Source organism: Pongo pygmaeus, chromosome 13 (assembly GCF_028885625.2).
Source record: "Pongo pygmaeus isolate AG05252 chromosome 13, NHGRI_mPonPyg2-v2.0_pri, whole genome shotgun sequence".
Taxonomy (NCBI): domain Eukaryota; kingdom Metazoa; phylum Chordata; class Mammalia; order Primates; family Hominidae; genus Pongo; species Pongo pygmaeus.
Genome location: NC_072386.2, coordinates 99548915 through 99571166, shown reverse-complemented (window position 1 = coordinate 99571166; position 22252 = coordinate 99548915). Strand labels below are relative to the sequence as shown.

The 22252-nt window shown below is 42.7% G+C and overlaps 1 protein-coding gene across 3 annotated transcripts in view; it reads left to right on the top strand.

Annotated features, from left to right (window-relative positions):
- Nucleotides 1–8874: 8874 nt before the first annotated feature.
- The window catches only part of TMEM245 (transmembrane protein 245), a 103591-nt gene continuing 90213 nt past the window's right edge, over nt 8875–22252 (top strand). The window contains exons 1-2 of one of the 3 annotated variants that reach the window (XM_054500325.1): nt 8875–9693; nt 20516–20633. In XM_054500325.1, the coding sequence (XP_054356300.1) occupies nt 9112–9693; nt 20516–20633 (700 nt within the window). In that variant the 5' untranslated portion in view covers nt 8875–9111. The remainder of the gene's footprint in view (nt 9694–20515; nt 20634–22252) is intronic. The other 2 variants (XM_063650270.1, XM_054500326.2) reach the window with 2 other exon arrangements.

The following is a 22252-nucleotide window of genomic DNA, read 5'->3' as shown; positions in this document are numbered from 1 at the left end:
TTTGTTTAGTATTCTGCTTGTTCCATGTAGTATTTATTTTGCAGTATCCTGAATGGATAGCCCAGCTATCAATCCTGATCCTGGCTAATGTTTGACTTGGAGATTTCTTAGGGCTCAGTCACGGGTACAAGGATCAGATGATCAGATGATAAGCTATAAGAAGAGACAGAGGAACTGCAATGGACATGACAGTCACCTGCGTCCAGGAGGTTAAGAAGCTTTAACCATTCATTCATTCAATCAATCAATATTTATTTATTTATTATTATTATTTTTAGACAGGGTCTTTCTCTGTCACCCAGGCCAGAGCGCAGTGGCACGATCAGAGCTTACTGCAGCCTCAACCTCCTGGGCTCAAGTGATCCTCCCACCTCCTCCTCCCAAATTGCTGGGATTACAGGTGTGAGCCACTACGCCCAGCCAATAAATATTTATCGAAGACTCTTATGTGCTGGTCCTTGTGCTAGACATTACACAGAGAGGACTCTAGGAAGAACAGTTCTTGATTTCTGCCCCCACCCTGGGGCTCACCCTGGGGGCCTGTTTGGAGAGTCAGACAAACACACACCATGACAGTACCTTGTGGTGAATGCAGTGGTAAGGAAAAGCTCAGGTCTGATGCTAAACCTGAGTGGAGGTCCTCACCCAGCCTGAGGCAACTAGGAAAGCAGGTGGCGATACGAAGTGAACCTTAAGGAAGGAGTGCTATAGACTGAACATTTGTTCCTCCCAAATTCATATGTTGAAACCCTAATCCCCAATGTGGTGGTATTTGGAGATGGAGCCTTTGGTAGGTAATTGGGCCATGAGGGTAGAGCCCTCATGAATAGGATTAGTGTCCATATAAGAAGAGATAGGAGATAATTTGCTTCTTTTCTCCACTCTCCACCATGTGAGTACACAATGAGAAACTGGCCATCTTTGAACCAGGAAGAGGGCCCTCACCAGAACCCAACAATGCTGGCACCTGCTCTCAGGCTTCCCAGCCTCCAGAACCAAGAGAAAGAAATTTTTGTTGCTGAAACCAGTCCATCTGTGGTAATTTGTGAGAGAAGCCTAAATTGATTAAGACAAAGGGGTAGAAATATGTTAGGCAAAGGGTATACAGGGGCATCACCAAGAAAAGCCTCAGACGAAAGACCAGCAGGATGTATTCTGGAACCATTGTCATCTGACAAGGCTTATCTTAGTTTCCTATTGCTCCTGAAAACAGTTTCCACAAACATAGTGGTTTAAAAGTACAGAAACACATTTTCTTACAGTTCTGGGGCCAGAAATCTGAACTGAATCTTACACAGCTAAATTTAAGGTATTGGTGGCAGGGCGCAGTGGCTCACACCTGTAATCCCAACACTTTGGGAGGCCGAGGTTGGTGGATCAGTTGAGGTCAGGAGTTCGAGACCAGCCTAGCCAACATGGCAAAAACCCATCTCTGCTAAAAATACAAAAAATTAGCTGGGCATGGTGGCGGGCACCTGTAATCCCAGCTACTCAGGAGGCTGAGGCAGGAGAATCGCATGAACCCGGGAGGCAGAGGTTGCAGTGAGCTGAGATTGTGCCACTGCATTCCAGTCTAGGTGACAGAGCGAGACTCCATCTCTAAATAAATAAATAAATAAATAAAAATAAATGTAAGGTATTGACAGGGCTGGTTCCTTCTGGAGGCTCCAGGGAATAGAATTCATTCCTTGTGTCTTTTAGGTTCTGGTAGCTGACCAAATTCCTTAGGCTGTGGCCTCATCACTCTAGTCTCTGTCTCCCTGGTCAGATGACCTTTTTTTCTTCTGTAGTCTAATCTCCCTCTGATAAAGATACTTGTGATTATATTTAGGGCCCACTGAAATAACCCAGGATAATTTCCCTATTTCAAGATCCTTAATTATACCTGCAAGGTGCCTTTTGCAATGTAGGGTAACGATTCATAGGGTCCAGGAATTAAGGCTTGGTTACCTTTGGGGGTCATTATTCCTACCACCACAAGGCCGGAGGATAAACGATGAAGTGAGGATGGTGAGGGGTGAGGCAGGGTGAGCAGCATCCTGTTCACAGAGGACCTTGCAAATCATAGTAAAGAACTTTGACACCTTCCCACAGGGGATAAGGAGGCTTGGGGAGAGACTAGCTTGTGTTTTAGAAAGATCATGCTGGCTTCCATGTTGATTGGAGTAGAGTAAGATGATGAGCTTAAAGACTAGTTAGAGGCTGCAGTGACACCAGTGTGGTGCAGAGTGTACAAACATGTAGCACTTAGAATTCAAAACCAGCAGGACTTATTCTACAAATAAAGATGGTTTCTTTACACATAAAGAAAAATTAGTCTGGCCCAGCGTGGTGGCTCATGCCTGTAATCCCAGCACTTTGGGAGGCCAATGCTGGAGGATTGCTTCAGCCCAGGAGTTTGAGACCAGCCTGGGCAACATGGTAAAACCCCATCTCTACCAAAAATACAAAAATCAGCCAGTCTCATAATTAGGTCTCAAAATAAATAAATAAATAAATAATCATTTTTTGTTTAAAAGAAAAATTAGGCAATTTTTTTTTTCAAGATGGAATCTTGCTCTGTTGTCCAGGCTGGAGTGCAATGGCACGATCTCGGCTCACTGCAACCTCTGCCTCCTGGGTTCAAGCAATTCTCCTGCCTCAGCCTCCCGAGTAGCTGGGATTACAGGCACATGCCACCAGGCCCAGTTAATTTTTTGTATTTTTAATAGAGATGGGGTTTCACCATGTTGGCTGGGCTGGTCTCGAACTCCTTACCTCAAGTGATCTGCCTGCCTCAGCCTCCCAAGTGCTGGGATTACAGGCATGAGCCACTGTGCCTGGCCTAGTCTGGGCAATTTGAAATGCATCCACCATCTCCTGTTTTTCAGTCTTGCTCAGGTTTGCAGCAGAAGGCTGGTTGTTTATTCCACTGGGTGGCCTCAGCCTTAGCGTGAGTATATCGTAGGGAATAGAGCTAAGGAAGCAATGGGCTAAGAATTCCAAATCCTGAGCCCTAAGGCTTAAACTTCAACTATCCATGTAAAGCGTGAGCCATTCCTGTGAAGAGGGGCAACCACCAGTGATGGACCGTCAAGGTCAGCCACTTTCTAGAGAGGGAATTCTGGCTTTCAGTGCATAATTGTTTGTCACAAAGTCCCGCTTGCAATGCCCATCCTTCACACCAACCTTCTTCCTACCTTAGGAAGGGAAGGAGGTGGCTTGTTGCAGACTTAAAAAAAATTATATATCTCTACACTTCATTTTATTCATCTGGCCCTCTCCCAGGCACGTCAGTTTCATCAAGGTTGGTTGAATTGATTTGATAAGCTTTTCACTGAAACATTTCACTAACTGGTAAATCGTTGACATGGCACGACATTGTATGGGAGGTTAGCTGCAGCTGGATGGCACAGACCAAAAGGACAGGAAAGGCTACCCTTGACTCGGTGAACTAGCAGGACCTGCACTGTGAGTAGGGGCCACATGTCCAGCTATGGGAGTGGGAGGGATGAGGGGGAAGTAGGTCGGGAGTCAGGCAAGGCCTGATGGTATCAGACTTGCTTGCACCATTTATCCTTCAGCCACTGAGATTTTAAAAAAATCTTGGCCTGTAATTCCAACACTTTTGGAGGCCAAGGCATGTGGATTGCTTGAGCTCAGGAACTCGAGACCAACCTGGGCAACATGGCCAAAACCTGTCTCTACCAAAAATACAAAAAAAATTAGCCAAACGTGGTGGCATGTGCCTGTGGTTCCAGCTACTAGGGAGGCTGGGGTGGGAGGACTGCTTGAGCCTGGGAGGCGGAGGTTGCAGCCGAGATCGCGCCACTGCACTCCAGCCTGGGTGACAGAGCGACACTCTGTCTCAAAAAAAAAAAAAAAAAAGAGAAAGACTTCAGTAATAGTTCAGTGATAGATTAATAATGTTTGCCATGGACTTAGCAAAGGAAAGTAGTAATTCACATGCCATGCAATTGCCAGCCTTGGTTTACAGTAATTGTAATAAAAGACCTTGTTATAACTATTCCAATAGTCACTGTTTGAATTTCTATTGTAAAGTAACCATCATAGCTGGGTTCAGTTCATGGCAGCTAAGTGCTGTGTATAAAGGGGCCCAAGGGAAGGTAAGTAATAACTACTCTGTGGCCAAGTACCATATTAGTTATTTACATAAACTAGTTCTAGTCCTCACAACAGCTCTGCAATGTAGATTTCTTATCTCTCTTGTACAAATGAAGAAACATGCTCAGTAAGTTAATTTATCCAAGGGTATACAGCAAGAAAGCAGTAGAGCCAGGATTATAATCCAAATCTGTCTGCCTTAAAAGCTTGTGTTCTTTCCAGCACATCTTGCAGCCTCTACAATAATATGGTGTCTACTCACTTTTTTAATTACTAAAAAAAAAGTGTGCAAAGTACTGGAGCAAATGCAAAAAAGCTTATCGATGACTTTTGATCCAATGGGGAATTCAGATATTTGTGAAAATGATTACAATATAATGTGGTTGGTACTTGAGAAGAGGTAGCTGTAAGTGCTACACGGTAAACGTAGCTGCTAAGTTTCCCTGGATCAGGAAAATTCCACAAAGGAGATGATTTTGAGCTGAGGCTTGAAAGATGAATGGAAATTATCCAGATAGGCAAGAGGGAAGAGCTGGGGCTCAATCATCTAGTGCATTATGTACCATGCAAAAGCTTCCATTCTTTTTGCAGTGGGGAAGCACCAGCAATTCACTTTTAGCAAAGGAGTGACATGACTAAGTGTCTATTTTAGAAATATAATCCTTTTAGTGAAAGGGACAAGATTGGGAGCAAAGACACCTATTAGGAACCTATTAGGAGGCACCACAAAAGTGGTGAAGGTACAGACTGGAGAGTTATGTATCTGGAAGGCTGGTCCTATGAAGATAGAAAAGATGTCCAATGTATGGTTGTTGGTCTAAGGAGCTCAATATGCTCTTGGCAGTTGTTGCACAACTGCACGGGATACCAAATGTAAATAGTGCCCCCAGATGTGAATTTTATCCCTGGAATTGCACAAAGTGGTGGCCCTGGACCATGGAGAGATACCACAACGTCCTGGGTAGAGCCTCGCTCTGTCGCCCAGGCTGGAGTGCAGTGGCGTGATCTCAGCTCACTGCAACCTCTATCTCCCAGGATAAAGCGATTCTCCTGCCTCAGCTCTCTGAGTAGCTGGGATTACAGGCGCCCACCACCATGCCTGGCTAATTTTTGTATTTTTAGTAGAGATGGGGCTTCACCATGTTGGCTAGGCTGGTCTCGAACTCCTGACCCCAGGTGATCCGCCTGCCTTGGTCTCCCAAAGTGCTGGGATTACAGGTGTGAGCCACCGCGCCTGGCCTCTGGGTGTTTAATATATGTTATTCTCCAATTTAATCTTTACTGCCACCTTATGAACAAGGATCATGCACCATTTATAGATGAGGAAAATGAGCTCAGAGATGCTATGTAACTTGTCCAGGATTATACAGATAATAAGTGGCAGATTTGGAATCTGAGTGCATGTCACCCTGATTTCATTTTCACATGATCACTTCTTCTGCATTGTACATAATACCTTATACACAACGCACATACCACATTGTAAGCACTGGACTTGGTACAAAGCAGATACTCAGCACACCTTAGTAAATTTGTGGAGACACTTGAAGAGCTCTAAAACAGACACAATGCTGGAGAATCCTCTCTCTGCCTGTGTTTGTAATATCTCTGGTGGATGTTATCTTGATACCTTGGGAGTATCCGTTGTTTAAGAGATACCCCTTATCTTTTCTAGGACAAAACTAAGAGTTACCCTGAGAGTCACTGTCAGATTCTCACCATGTCAGAGACACGGTGCTGCTGCTTTTATACATACTTTCTTATTTCACCTTCACAGCAACCATTTTTATAAATCAGGAAGCTTTCTGTTTCAAGTAATAGAAACCTAACTAAAACTGGCTTAAATGGTTACAAAATTCATTCATTCATGCAACTGGAAAGCAAGAGGCAGTGTGGTCTCCAGGGTCAGCTTGATCCACGACTCTGAATGTCTTTCACTTCTACTGTATCCTGCGTGCCAGTGGAGGCTGTTTGTCCCTGAGGTTGTTGGAGTGAGTTGTTATGTTAAGGCCAACAGAGAGAACCCAAGTAGCCTCGTATTTTGGAGGAGACACCTAAAATCATATGACCTTTGACCTAGAGATTTGAGTGGACAATGGGCTTCTTTCTCAAATTTAGTTTTTAGGTCTTATGTCCCAGTATTTTAATTTTTCTCTGTTCTCAACCACATGGATGCTCAGTAGAAACATCCCCAGCTTTCAATATCATTTCTCTCAGGAAGCAGACAGGCTTTTTTTGAAAGGACGCCACTCATTCATTCTCTTGCTCAGCAAACACTGAGCTCCTACTCAGTACATCCTATGCTGTGCCAGGTGCTGGGCCCACGGAAACGAAGAAAACCCAGTCCCTGCTCTCAAGGAGCTCTGTAGGGAGACAGACACAGAAACCACTAACTTTGACCACAGTGTGGTAAGGACAATCACAGGAGGGGTGAGTGAAACCCTGTGTGAACCCAGCCTTGTGCTAGGCCACATAAAGACTAGTCTAGTATAGTTAGATTCTAGTGCTTCAGCCTTCATTTCTGTTACAGTTCCATTGACTAGAAATGCTGAGTGACACCTGTTGGTCCTATGGCTTTGGCCATTAGAACAATCTTGAAATGTTCAGCAATTTTCACTTTCACTGAGACTTGGAAGCAAAGCACCATGACAGGGCATTTTTTTGATTTGCTGAGTTGTTGCTAAACTGTGGCCCAACACAATTTAGGCAGCATTAACACCCCATGTCCTGTCCCGTTTCGGCTTGCATCCACTGATAAATGCTTCTGTTGTGTAACATGGGAGCTCTCATTTTGTAACTAAAGGAAGAGAGTCTCTGGTTGGAGTAGGACAGAGAGGAGGGTTCAGTCTTTGTTCCCTCACTGACCCATTGGATGGGTTTTGAACCCATGTGGTTAGACGACTGAAGTCCAGACATGGAAGGAACTATTCACGAGAGGAGTTATAAACACTGGGCACTGGCTGGGCATCGTGGCTCATGCCTGTAATCCCAATACTTTGGGAGGCTGGGGTAGGTGGATCACTTGAGGTCAGGAGTTCAAGACCAGCCTGGTCAACATGGTGAAACCCCATCTCTATTAAAAACACAAAAAATTAGCCGGGTGTGGTCGTGCGTGCCTGTAATCCCAGCACTTTGGGAGGCTGAGGTGGGTGGATCACCTAAGGTCAGGAGTTTAAGATCAGCCTGTTCAACATGGTGAAACCCCGTAAAAAAAAATTAGCCAGGCATGGTGGTGGGTACCTGTAATTCCAGCTATTTGGGAGGCTGAGGCAGGAGAATCTCTTGAAGCCAGGAAATGGAGGTTGCAGTGAGCCAAGATCTCACCGGGAGACTGCCTTGAGAAATATGAAACTCTCTTCCATCTGGGGGATTTTTGGCTTAGTCCTGCCAATGAAGATGCCAGCAGTAACCAGCTTGACCACCCAGTAGATAAGGCATGCAGACCCCTCCCCTGACAACTGCTTGCTTCCTTCACTTTAAAAGTGCCTGCTTTCTGCTCCACAATTGAAACAGTACCCTTAGGGAGGAAACCTGTACTTCTTCCCCTAAGCTAGCTTTGGAATACATCACTTTCTTTATACCAGACCTTGCTCTTGTTAATTGGAATCTGCAAGTGGTGAGCGACTAAACCTTCGTTTTGGTTATAAAACTCCAAAGGCCATCTGAAATACTGAAACCTAAAACTTACAATTGAGATGGATAGGGAATTACTTTTCCCTTTACTTCCTTTACTAAATCCCTTTGCCTCCAAATCTATCAAGCAATAGTTTCTTTATCTGCAAACTGTGGATTATGATACCTGTCTTGTCTGCTTTAGAAGGGAAACAAAAATTATGTTGAAATTAATAGGAATACTTATTGAAACAGGAAAGGGACAACTTGCAGGGTTTGAAGCAATCACATGTTGAGTACTCAGTCAGGGCTTTCTTTTTTTTTTTAATCAAAATGTTGATTGGGATATTTTATGGGTAGCAGGCTTGGATCCCAGCACTTTTCCAATAGGAGAACAGGAGCACCTTGTACCGCCCCAGAGTTTCCCTTTCCCCCCAACAATAACCCTAAAGCAAAAGCTATTATTATTATCATCGCCATGTGACAGAGGAAAATTTGAGATTGGGGGCTTAACTGACATGACATCAAGTCTCAAAAAGAAACAGTGGCAGTTTGAGACTTTGATCTACGACTCTTTTAAGAGTTTAGATTGCGTCCACAGCGAAACCTGCACAAACAGTTGTCAACAGCGGCTGCAAATTACAGGCTTATGAGGAACGTTTGAAAAGTGCCAAGAGTTCTTTCCTCAGGCCAAATACTATGGTAGATAAAAGTATAGCCTTTGGAGCCAGAATCCCTGAGTTTGAATCTTGCCTGTGCCACTTGGTAGCTGTGTTACTCTGGCTACGTACTTAACGGCTCTGTCTCAGTTTTTCTGTTGGTAAAATGAGGATAATAAGACCTCCTTTGTAGGGTTGTTCTAAGGATTAAATGAGTTAATAGGAGTGAGCCACTTAGAATAGGGCCTGTTACATGGTAATCTCTCTTTAAAATCCTGTCAGATACACCAAAGCAAACACTTTAAAAATATCTGTTAAATAAATCAGTAAAACAGAATCGGGGCATTGGTTCTTTAAAAGTACTCCCCCACGGTATTCTAGTATGCAGCTTGGGTTTTAATATCTGAATGTGGCGCCTTTTGGGATCTCGCCTCGCGAGAAATTGACATTAACGAATGAGTGAAAGGAGCTTCCCCCCCCACCCCCCCCGCCACCCCAGGAAGATGTAGACCCTGCAAACTTGTTACCAGAGGCTTGCGGACACCAAGGAGGCGGAGGCGTTGGCGTTCTCCCCATTCCCCTTTGGGAGTTGTAGTTTCCTGTAAGCGCTTGGTGGGTCTGTAAGCCAGCGGGGAACTACAACTCCCACAATCTCGCGCACCTCCCGCCCTGCCTCCCGCCCGCGATTCTCGCCCGACTCCCATTACCGCCCCTCGGGGGCGGCTGTGGCGGAGGAATGATGGCCGACGGCGGCGGTCCTAAGGCGGCGACCAGCCTGCGGGGCTCTCCCGGGCCGACGCCGCGGGTAACGCGCGCGGTCGGGCCGAGTGGCGGTGGCGGGGAGACCCCGCGGACCGCGGCGCTGGCGCTGCGCTTCGACAAGCCCATTAAGCAGGCCTTCTACAATACCGGGGCCGTGCTGTTCGTATGCTTGTGCTGCGGCGCCGCGGTGCTGGTGTACTTCATCCTGGAGGCCTTCCTGCGGCCGCTGCTCTGGGCCGTGCTGTGCGGCACTTTTCTGCACCCCTTCAAGAGCTCGCTGACGCGTCTGGGCCGCCACTGGCTGCAGCGCCTGCACCGCGCGCACACGCCTATCGTCCTGGCCGCGCTGCTCCTGCCGCTCTGCTTCGTCGACTACGGTGTCGAGGCCCTGGGCGAGCAGGCGCTGCGCCGCCGCCGCCTGCTCCTGCTGCTCGGCGCCGGCGGCCCGCTCCTGTACGGCCTCTACTGCCTCGGCAGCTACCTGGGCGTGCAGGTGCTGCTGGTGCACGCTGCCACGCTCATCTGCGGCGGGCTGGACTACTTCAGCAGCCTGTGGGTGAGTGAGCGGCAGTCCGCCTCCGTCCCCCGCCCGTGGTCCCGGCGCTCTGGGGTGCAATCCTGCAGCTGTTCCTCCCGGTGCAGGGGTGACGAGGGGCCACACCTGTGCTGCAGTGACCGTCCGTCTCCGCTTTCCTTCTCACACCTCAGGAATTTGGCGGACATTCTTCCAAAAAGGGGGCGAGCGTGATTTGAAACAGCCTCCCTGCTTTCTGCCTTGTTTCAATCCTAATAGGCCCTCTTAGGGGGACAGTGCCCTGGATTGAGAATCGCTCTTCCGCTTTGCAGAGAGAGGCCTCAGAGCATGGCAGTGGGGCTTGGTTTTACTCCTGGTTGGAGAGGGCGGGGGTGCTTCGGCCACCCTCAGTTCTGCGCATCTGAATATCAGAGCTGGAAGGGACCTTAGAGATTCTAGGCCAACTTGCCATCCTGCAGATAGGAAAGGTGACCTCTTACCAGGCTAGGGCTACTTAGGGACAAAGAGGGGTTTGGATGTCTTAGATTTCTTACAAGTCCTAAAACAAAGCTTGCTTCACTGGCTGGTGCTGCCTCTCAGTTCAGGTGATTTCTGTATAATTTATGCAAGGCACTGGGTGCTGAGCCGCCTGTGCCTCTTCCTCTCCACGCTTTACTTTTTGGTAACTACTTTTGTTATGCAGGGACTGGTGTACCACAGCACACCTCCTCCCGCCTGGAGTAAAGCAGCTGACCGCGTGAAGGAGAGAGACATAGATTTGTGATGCTTGGATTAACCTGAGCTTACTCTTAGAAAACCAGGGAGCTTTAGAATTGGAAAGATTTCAAAGGTAATCTAGTGACACAATTCCTAACTCAGACTGTATTGTGGACTAGTTAATTATCCACATATTTAACTGGGGACTGTTAAAAACAAGTGGAGATTTAGTGCGTAAGAATGCCAATTGATTCATAAACAGTACCATTTACAAATAAATTTGATTCACTTCTTTTGTCAGTGAAATAAAGTTCAGTGTACCTTGACATCATTAAGTTGCAAAATATTAATTCCCCTTATCTGTCCAGCAGTGTTTTGGCTTGCCTGAGGTTATTGGCAGAGTGATGAATGACCCAAAACACCCTTCTTCTCTTGTTCCCTCAATACCACCTCTTGGTTCATGTTTAAAGTTGATCGAGCATATGTGGGCTTTGTGAGAGATTTAAAAAAGGACTGAGATACAGGTCCCGTCTTCAAGGTACATATAATCCTATATGAACATATTCTAATGGAGATGACAGACATACAGATAAATGTTCATGACTCATCAGTTATGGGCCACAGGCCCAGAGAATGTGATTGGTCCAAAGTCACACAGCTCCTGAGCAAATCTGTGGTTCACTTTTATGGAGGCCCAGTTCAGTGCTCTTTATCCTTTATCTTGCAGTTTCACGATTCAGCTAAGTGGATCGAATGCTTCTTAGCTAGAAGGCAGAACACTATGTTCTAAGAAAAATACGCTTGGTTGTTTTCCTGAAGAAATTCAGTTTTGTCAAAGACACATTTATAGATTCTGCTAACATTTTTGACTTGATACTGCTTAAGGAGCATATTCCATCAAACTATAGGAAATTAGAAAAGAAAGGCCTGCCATATGTAAATAGTATATTTTCATACTAGAGTAAGAAGTTGAATACCTAAGTAATTTGGCATGATTATGAGGCATTTGTACCAGTCTGTCTCAGAAACTCAGTGGAAAGAGTTGAGCACTTGTAAAGAAGAATCCACAGCTCGGCGTATACCTTTGAGTATTTTTTTGCTGAAGATAAACCCTCATCTTTGTATTTCATTTGTGTGGATTGTGGATGAGTGGAAGAGAAGTAGGGGCCAACACTGATTAGACCTGGGAGTGGGAAAAAGAAGGTCAAATTAATTAATGATTTTTTAAAAGCTTGAAATTGGCTGGGTGCGGTGGCTCATGCCTGTAATCCCAGCACTTTGGGAGGTCGAGGCGGGTGGATCACCTGAGGTTAGGAGTTCAAGACCAGCCTGGCCAACATGGTGAAACCCCGTCTCTACCAAAAATACAAAAAAAAAAAAAAAAAAAAAATAGCTGGGTGTGGTGGTGGGCACCTGTAATCCCAACTATTTGGGAGGCTGAGGCAGAAGAATCGCTTGAACCTGGGAGGCAGAGGTTGGAGTTAGCCGAGATTGCACCACTGCAATCTGTTCTGGGTGACAAGAGCGAAACTCAGTCTCAAAAAAAAAACAAAAAAACCTTGAAATTCAGCTGTTTGGCTCAAGTGTTGGGAGCAAGGAAAAAGAGGGTTAAAAAAAAACAAACTCAACATAAAAGTGTGAGTTAAGTATTTGTGAGTAGGGAGTGGTAGAAGGGCTAAATTTGAAAGAGAATCTTCAGGTCAATCTGAGTTTAAGAGAAACAAGGCATGGAGTTGCATTCTGCTCAAGCAGCACTTAAGGGTAGATGGTTGGATGGGGGTGAGGTGTACCTGGGAAGACAAGGAGTCCTTGCTCTCATCCAAAAGTGCTGATTAAGGCCAGGTGGGGTTGCCCACTCCTGTAGTCCCAGCACTTTGGGAGGCCCACACAGGTGAATCACTTGAGGCCAGGAGTTCGAGATCAGCCTGGCCAACATGGTAAAACCGAGTCTCTACTAAAAATACAAAAAATTAGCCAGGCATGGTGGCCCACACCTGTGGTCCCAGCTACTCGGGAGGCTGAGGCAATCTCTTGAACCCAAGAGTTGGAGGTTGCAGTGAGATGAGATTGTGCCAGTACACTCCAGCCTGGGTGACAGAGCAATACCCTATCTCAAAAAAAAAAAAAAAAAAAAAAAAGTGCTGATTAAAGGCCAGGCCCAGTGGCTTAATGTAACCCCAGCACTTTGGGAGGCCGAGGGAGGAGGATTGTCTGAGCCCAGGAGTTTGAGACCAGCCTGGGCAACATAGTGAGACCTCCCCTGCCCCCAGTCTTTTAAAATAAGAAAGAAAGTGCAGATTAAGGCCTGACATTAAGTGAAAGTAGGTTATGTGACTGGGCAGGAGGCCCACTCTGGACCTTTTCCATCCCACAGTTCACAGCGGTTTGGCTTTATGAGCCCAAGCGGGGCTGTCTGGTATAGAACATGGTCTTTATGCTTTCTAGGCTACTTTAACTATGAGCCTGCTGCTGAAGAGCAGTATAGATGAGAGAGGCAGAGAGAAAAGTTACCTTTAAGCGAATCCCTGTTTTGATGACTTGACAGTTCATCCATTTAAGATCCAACTTTTGAGCATCTGCCATGTCCCAGGCACTAGATTAAGTTCTTTTACATGGGTGTTATTTCATTCTCTCAATGTCCTATGAGGTAGGAGGGAGGGATTTCATATGTGAGAAAACTAATTCAGAGATTGATCTGTTCATGCTGTCACTAAATGGCGTTCAATAGACCTAGCAGCAGTTGAAGTCCAGCTGTTATCAAAACTCTTTGTAGTAACCTTCAATAAGGATTTTTAAAAAGTTTTCCCTAATACATTGTGTTTAATTATTTTTAGTGGATTCTAGGCCAGGTGCGGTCGCTCACACCTGTAATCCCAGCACTTTGGGAAGCCGAGGCAGGCAGATCAGCTGAGGTCAGGAGTTCGAGACCAGCCTGGCCAACATGGTGAAACCCCCGTCTCTACAAAAAATGCAAAAATTAGCCGGGTGTGGCGGCTGACGCCATAATCCCAGTACTCTGGAGGCTGAGGCAGGAGAATTGCTTGAAACCGGGAGGCAGAGGTTGTAATGAGCCCAGGTCGCGCCATTGCACTCCAGCCTGGGCAACAGAGCGAGACTCTGTCTCAAAAAAAAAAAAAAAAAAAAAAAGATTCCAGTTACTAGGAAAAAATCAGAAGAATATCAGCATTCTAGTCATCTAGAAACCTTATTCATCCCTCTTCTTTCTTCTCTTTTATTTTTATATCTATGCAGTTTTCCAGGTCCCATCAATTTTCCTTTTTAGTGTCTTCGGGACCTATGTTTTTCTTTTTTCTTCTTATATTTTGAGACAGAGTTTTGCTCTTCTTGCCCAGGCTGGAGTGCAATGGTGTGATCTCGGCTCACTGCAAGCTATACCTCCCCGGTTCAAGCAATTCTGCTTCAGCCTCCGGAGTAGTTGGGATTACAGGCACCCACCACTACGCCCGGCTAATTTTTGTGTTATTTTTTAATAGAGACGGGGTTTCACCATGTTGGCCAGGCTGGTCTCGAACTCCTGACCTCAGGTGATCCACCCTCCTTGGCCTCCCAAAGTGCTGGGATTACAGGCATGAGCCACTGCACCTGGCCTGGACCTATGTTTTTCTTCGTCACTAGTTTTTCTTTCCAGTTCAGTTCCTCTTCACGTCACTTGCAGATTTCTTCAGTCTCCTAAAACTCCATGCATCTTACAAGTGAAACACTAATCGTTTATGGGATGAGTAACTCTTTTTCAGCAGTTTCAAATATGTTAGGAGATTGCACTGACTTAGTAAGTGATTTCAGAACACTTAAAAAAAAAAAATCAACTGTTGCACCAGGTTCACATGTTACTCAATTCTTGGCATCTTCCCATGGTGGTGTTGTGCAAGGTAAATTTGAAAAAGCTGATGGTGTGCCCTGCTCCACCATTTCTCTCTGTTGAGGGGCATTCTGATCTTCCTCATTCTGTTAATTTAGACTTGGTGGAGAGTTTGAAGACCATTTAGTTTTTGCAGTAGTAATAGATCTTGTTTTTTCTGTGGTCTCTGATCCCATTGTTCCCATCTTTTTAAAGAAGCATGAGGTGGAGAGAGTAGTGGCTGAAAGATAAAAACACCTTAAGTTCTAAACTTGGCTCTGCCGGTAACTAACTTTGTGACTTTGGGCAGACCAGGGCCCTCCTCTGGGACATTCAGTCCCAATTGTGTAAAGTGAGGGGTTGGCTTGAACAATTTCTAAGATTTCACGATGTTCTATTTTGTAGATCACAAGAAGCTCTTCAGCAGTGGACGTTAGTCAGCCATTCACTGCTGACACCGTTCCACTTTTAAACACATTTCTAGGTTTGTTTCTGCTTGCCTGGCAGCAAGAAACAAGGAGAGGAAAGTTTCTAGTGCTTAGTTTTCTCAGTTAAAGACTTTGAATATAAAAATTGTTGACTCTAAGTTGCCATATGACAAAGATAACGGTTTTCACATTAGAATTAAGTGGATAATTTAAGGACCCGAAGCAGTTGCTGCTTGAGGCTGTGATTAGGGCTGTGGCTCCATAACTTGGGAGGAGGTTTGTAGTTGTGGTGTTTTTGTTTTGTTTTGTTTTTGGGATGGACTTACGCTCTTGTTGCCCAGGCTGGAGTGCAATGGCGTGTTCTCGGCTCACTGCAACCTGTGCCTCCCGGGTTCAAGTGATTCTCCTGTCTCAGCCTCCCGAGTAGCTGGGATTACAGGCGCCTGCCACCATGCCCGGCTAATTTTTTGTGTTTTTAGTAGAGACAGGGTTCCACCATGTTGGCCAGACTGGTCTCAGACTCCTAACCTCAGGTGATTCCCCTGCTTTGGCCTCCCAAAGTGCTGGGATTACAGGTGTGAGCCACTGCACCCTTCCTGTAGTTTTATTCTCTCTAAAAAAAAGCTTGGGAAACTGTTCTGCAAAAATGTGTAGCAGAAGCAACCAAGTTGTTTTTCCAGTTAATGCCCAGATGACAATAAATGAAACAAAGATGGTTGAACAGGCAGAGTCTCTACTTAATGTTTTCTACATTTAATATGTTTTTTAACCGGAAAAGTGTATGTGGATAATCGTGTGAAATGAAAGGAAAATGTGATTGCCTATTAGTTCCCTTTACTTGAAGTGCTAAGTAAATGTTGCCAAATTTTATGCAGTCTTATGTAGTGTCTAGCACATTGGTGCTATAAAAACGACTATGGAATGTATATTTTGAAAAGGACATGTTGTTTTGGAGAACATAAATTTGGAAAAATATGCCCTCTTATCTGTAACTGTGGCTCATTGATTTAATGCCTGGAATAAAATTCACACTTGAATAGGTTTGCTCAGAGGCTAAACATATATAAAGTTGACTTGTTAACCTCGTGTTTCTGTGTTAGTGAAGATTTAAGAATTAAAAAACTCTTAAGAGGTCCTAGACTAGAAATTGTGTGTGAAACATGAATGTACAAATCCTTATTTTTGTTATTTTAAAGGATATTTAGTGATTCAAAATGTTGACTCAAGTAAATTATGCTTGTTACATTTGAAAAAACATAAGCAGAACAGAAGTTTGTATGATAAAAGTGAATTATCCCTTTCCTTCCTCCGCCCTGCCCCCCGGCCCCGCTGAGATGGAGTCTTGCTCTGTCACTCAGGCTGGAGTGCAGTGGCTCGATCTTGGCTCACTGCAACCTCTGCCTCCCGGGTTCAAGCAATTCTCTGGCCTCAGCCTCCCGAGTGGTTGGGACTACAGGCACCCGCCACCATGCCTAGCTAATTTTTGTATTTTTAGTAGAGACGGGGTTTCATAATGTTGGCTAGGCTAGTCTTGAACTCCTGACCTCATGATCTGCCCATCTTGGTCTCCCAAAGTGCTGGGATTACAGGCATGAGCCACCGTGCCCGGCCGAATTATCCCTTTTCTCTACCACTATTCCCACTATTCAGATGTTACTATTGTTAACTGCTTGATGTAAAGGCTCCTAAATTCATTTCTATGTCCATGTGAACATATAAAGTAGAAGGTTTTTGTTTTTTGTTTTTTAAAACAAAGATGAGATAACATACATATGGTTCTGTACCTTGCTCTTTCATTTATCATTGTGCTGTGGCCATCTTTCCTTATTAGCACTTAGAGATATACGTCTTTCTTTTTTTTTTTTTTTTTTGAGTTGGAGTTTTGCTCTTGCTGCCCAGGCTGGAGTGCAATGGTGCAATCTCGGCTCACTGTAACCTCCACCTCCTGGGTTCAAGCGATTCTCCTGCCTCAGCCTCCCAAGTAGCCGGGATTACAGGCACATGCTACCACATTTGGTTAATTTTTGTATTTTTAGCAGAGATGGGGTTTCACCACATTGGCCAGGCTGGTCTCAAACTCCTGACTTCATGTGATCTGCGCGCCTCAGCCTCCCAAAGTGCAAGGATTACAGGCGTGAGCCACTGCACCTGGCCACTTCTTTCTTTTTAATACCGCTACAGTATAAATCTTTTTTCTCCCCCTTCCCAACCATGCCTTTTAGAAAATGTTTTTAACAGATTTTCTTAGCTCTGAATTTGTATTAGAATACTTTGATAACATTTTTAACCATTGGTAATTGTATAATCATAATGGGCTTAATATAAACTCTAAAGTGTTTTTATAAATGGCCATACCTCTTGAACTAATATTACTTCTGCGAATCTTTTCTGAGGAAACACTTCAAAATACTGGAAAAAAATCCAGAAGCCAAAAGAATTTCCTAAAGGTTAAAAATACTTCTTTTTCTGTTTATAAAGATACTACATAACCTTAGTAGAAAATTGAGTACCTGTAATAAAACATAAAGAAGCAGATTGCTCCTTGAAATCCAACCATCTAGAGATAATATTTTAAAACATTTTTTGTTGAGTATATTTTCACCATTATAAATTTACACATGAATACATTGACACTGTAGCACTGTATATTGATGTTCATCATACTGTTGAAAGTCTGACTAATTACTCAATTTTTGGAGATAGCATTATTTAAACAGTTCACTATAAAATGATATTTAAGTTGTTCTCAATTTTTTATATTGTAAATGGCAACAGTGAATATTTTTATATCTGCCCTGCACAGTGTGCTTCTGTAAAACACTCCTAAAAGTAGAATTGGGGAGTATATTTTAAAATGGTTATTTTAAACTGGAATGAGGTAATCTGTGAGTTTCAGGTTGATAGATGAAAATACATGCTTCTTGTTAGACAGTAAATTTCTCTTAAAAAATCTGAAGTATGCAGTCTTATTTTTTCTCTCCCTGCAAATGATACTAATTCCTTATGCATACAGATAAGAAACAAAAACTTCTTGGAGGTACTGTATAAATTGTGACCTCCAGTTCAGCTTCTTACTAAGGGTAGTACTTACTTTGTCATCTCTGGTCGACGTTTGCCCAAACACTTTTAGTAATGATTATTCCATTTGTAGATAGCTATAGTTTATTGGAAAAACCTATCCTTTTACTGAGCTGTGTTATTTCCTAATTCCCACCTATTTCTGCTCTCGGAACCACAGAAAATCAAGTCTTATGCCTGTCCCAGATGACATTTTAAAAATTATTTGAAGATAGCTACAAAATCTTGATGTTTCCTTCTCTTTTCTGAGCAAAACTTTTTTTTTCTTTTTCCCCTAGCTACATTTATATATCATGTTGTGATTTCTGTTTCCTTTCCCAGGCTGAATTTTGTTGTGTGGTTTGGTAGCGCAAAATTAATTGAAACAATCACTTTCCCTGATACAAGTATTGTACTTTTAGAAATAAGTGCTTCTACTAGTCATACGCTGACTCATACTGAACTGAAAAGTGGTTCAGATGTTCTCTTTCCATTCCATACTTGTACAGCTGAGTTTTGAATCTCAAAGCAGAACTTTGCGTTTCTTTTCATATAATTTAATCTTGTTTGGATTAGCCCACTGTTCTGGCTTCAGGATATCTTTTTGAATCGTGATAGATTATCTCAATATTTATTGACAACTCAATTTTGTATAACTGATTTGTGTAAAATCAGTTTTTTCGGTTATTGTGCCTCTAGTCTTTCATCTAAGTGACTGACGTAATGTTTAATAGGGTGGGGCTAACTGACCTACCTCTGAAGACTATCCATTTACTGTGGATTTTTTTTTTAATTTCAACAAGTTGTAGTTGTCAAAATTGACTATTTTTATTTTCCCTTGTGAAAATCTGAGCAGCTTTTGCTTATCTTTAGTATTCTAGCACCACGCTTCTTTCTCCTTAAGGTTAGAAAAGTGCACTCTGGAGCCAGATTCCCGGGTTCTAATCCTGCCTCTGTCATTTATTAGCTGTGTGGCCTTGGGCAAGTCACTTCTCTGAAATCTGAGTTTCTTTCATGTGTAAAATGAGGATCATAATAGTACTTATTTTGTGGGGTTATGAGGATCAAATGAGTTAGTATACATAAAGCATTAGAATAGGGCCTGGCACATAGGAGTGTTATATAAGTGTACTATTATTGTACTCAGATTTTTTTCTATGCTCTGCAATCAGATCTCAAATTCTTTGAATTCCCACGGTTAATTGGTCTGGTCCAGCAAGACTGGACTTTTTGAAGCAGCTGTAGTCTCACTTCCCATGTCCTCATATTTTTGAGCTTCAAAGCTCTTTAATATTTCATCTGATAGAGTTACTTGAAGAAAGATTTTAATGTCCTTTTTATTATAAAAGAATTAGTGCTTATTAAAGGCAGTTTGGAAAATACAGAAAAAAGTGAAAGGAAAAACAAAATTTTACCATCCAAATACAGCCACTAACTTCTTAGTACATTTTCTTTTCCTCCCACCATATAGTAGATGTAATCACATCACAAGTATTTTTTGTATTTTACTTCTAACTTAATATGATATTGTGAGTTTTTAAACTATATAGTCTTTGTTTTTAAGAAGTGATTTTAATGGTTGCATAACATTTTATTGAGTGAATCGTAATCATTTCCCAGTTGTTGACCTTTTAGGTAATCACTTTTTCCACTGTTCTGAATCATACTCTGATGAGCTTCTTTATATTTAAAGCTTTTTCAGAATTTATCATTATTTAGTAAGGATAAAGTCTGAAAGTTGAATTCTGAGGTTAGAAGCTATAAACATTTTTAAGATGCGAAGATTATTTTTATTGATAGATTTGACCAAAATAACGTAGGAGATAGTTTTTTTCTGTCTTTTTTAGTAATCCCATCAGTTCTTTTTTCTTCATGCTCTGAATTATATAGCTTGAAGTTTCTTTTTGTCTTAATTTGCTTTTTTTTTTTTTTTTTTTTTTGGCAAGATTCATGTCATACTTGACTTTTAGCTTCTTGGTCTTATGTTAATTAAGGTCTTTGTGCTCAGATGTGTTCTGGATTATGTATTCCCTCAGTGTTTTATAAATGTTCTATTAAAATGAGTTTCTGTGTAGGCTATGCTGGTTTCTTTTGATGCGTCTTAAGCTCTAGGGTCATTTAACTTTAGTGTAGGAAGAACTGAGGAGGGTATCCTGGCTGATTCTTCTGTTCTGAAGTCCTGCTGTTTTTTCCTCTAATAATATTTTTTTCAGGCACACTTCTTCAGCTGGTGCATCATAACTCTGGATTAGGTTCTACTCATTTGTTGCCTAGATTATTTCAGCAGGGTCACACTTCAGCTGGCTGCTTTCTAACTTTTACAGAGTTATTTTCCCAGTAACAAGCATATTTTATAAGCTGAAATAGAATCTTTTAACCTGATTCTTTTTGGAAAGCTTTCCTTTCCTTGTTTTTTTTCTTTTCTTTCCGTTTCTTTTCTAAACATTGATCAACAGAGAAAACTAGGAATTCCATAGGATTAGACTCTTAATTTAAATCCATGGTTTATGCTTTGAATATTTTATCTCAAGCATTTTTGTGTATAAGATGGGTTTTGAACTATGTACCTTTTGTTAGACAACTATTTAATATCACTACGTGAGATTTCAAATGCCTAGTATTTCAAAACTTAGGTACTCCAAACGAGGAGAACCTAGGTACGTTTCTTTGGCACCATCAACCTGCATCTTTTCTGTGCTATGTCCAGAGCATTCCTGCTGTATAGACACTTACAGATTTTGTATAATTGTATGTTCATTTTCACGTGTATAGATTTTACAGCTGTGTCTTTCATTTATTTAAGATCTGGACGTTGGTGATTGGCTATGTGTTGACTGTTTCATTCAAGTGGAATGCAAGCACTGAACGCTACTTGAGAGCAGTTTCAATTCCTGTCTGGATTATATTGCTTTTTCATTTAGGTGGGTTCCTTCTTTTTTTTTTTTGAAGTCTAGCCTAAGGTCAGCAGAGGCTGACTGTGTGAATGAAAGTGAATTTTTTGTAGTGTTATATGTTGCATTTAACATTCTTTAATCTTTAGAAAATGTTATGCTTTAATCTTTCATTAAATTTTAATGAAAATGATGTGCTTTAAAAAGTCTTTAATTATGTTCATTTTCCAAAAGTTCCTTTTAAGAGTCAATACATCTTAAAAAGTAGAGCACCCTTGGATTCTCATATCATTTCTGAGTGTCATACTTAGGGGAAGATACAGATAAGCAGTCAATGATAAGAGGTGCTCAGAATCATGTGTGAGAACCAGTTAAAGGAACTAGAGATGTTTACTCTGGATAAGAGGAGGGAACTGGCGCTCTAGGGTGGAAAGGAGATAGAGGTAAGGAGGATATAAGACATGAAAGCCTATTTCTAATATTTGAAGGACTGTCCTGTGAAAGAGTGCTTTAAACAGATCTCTGTAACCATGAGGGAGAGATGTCAGAGTCGTGAGTAGCTTCAGAGAGACAAATCTCTTTTCCACATAAGGATGATTCATGTCAGAGCTGCTCAGAGTAATGGGCTCCCTGTTATGTTAGCTGGGTGGCTGCTCAGATGTTGATTTTTCAGTGTGGTACTTATGGTTGAGACTTTCATCTCCCAAGTTTGAGCCAATGGAAACACTAAGTTCTAATTTAACAACACAATTCAGTAACCCAGAACAGCAGATAGCCTTAAAGTAGTTTCTAGAGCTACTACTTAATGTTAAAAATAAAATAAAAAACAGCTATATCTCTGTCTTTGTTTGATGTCAAACAAAGCATTATTCTCTAGCTTTGTTGAGTTGGAATGATAGAGGAATTTATCTGCAAGAACCCGTATGTCAGGTATGACTCATTTTGAACTTGGGGAAGGCAGAGGAGGGAGGCAGGAAGGCAGGGATGTTTATAAGGTTCTAGGTGGACTCAAGGAAATGGTTATGGGTAGGGACCTGTTTCTTGGTGACTTGTAAACTTTTTTTTTTTTTTTTTGAGACAGAGTCTCACTCCATCGCCCAGGCTGGAGTGCAGTGGTGTGATCTTGGCTCACTGCAGCCTCCACCTCCTGGGTTCAAGCAATTCTCCTGTCTCAGCCCCCCAAGTAGCTGGGATTACAGGCATGTACCACCATGCCCGGCTAATTTTTTTTTTTTTTTTTTTTTTGTATTTTTAGTGGAGATGGGATTTCATCATGCTGGCCAGGCTGGTCTCGAACTCCTGACCTCAAATTAGCTACCTGCCTCAGCCTCCCAAAGTGCTGGGATTACAGGTGTGAGACACTGTGCCCAGTTAACTTGTAAACATTTTTGCATTATACACTGAGGAGGAGACATTGACGGTTTGGCTGTGCTCTTTTGGGCCATTCTCTTTCTTGAGAGAGACAGCCAGTGGTATTTTCAAGAAACCAAATCAGACTTTATGACTTTGAGATCTATGCCTAATTCTGGTCATTCTGGGGTGAAGTAGGTGGTTTGAGTTCGGGATGGTTTTAGACCTTTGATATGCGTTACAATAGACTCTCTTTAATAGAACCCCGTTAAAGGTAGGCAGGCATATACCCTATCCAT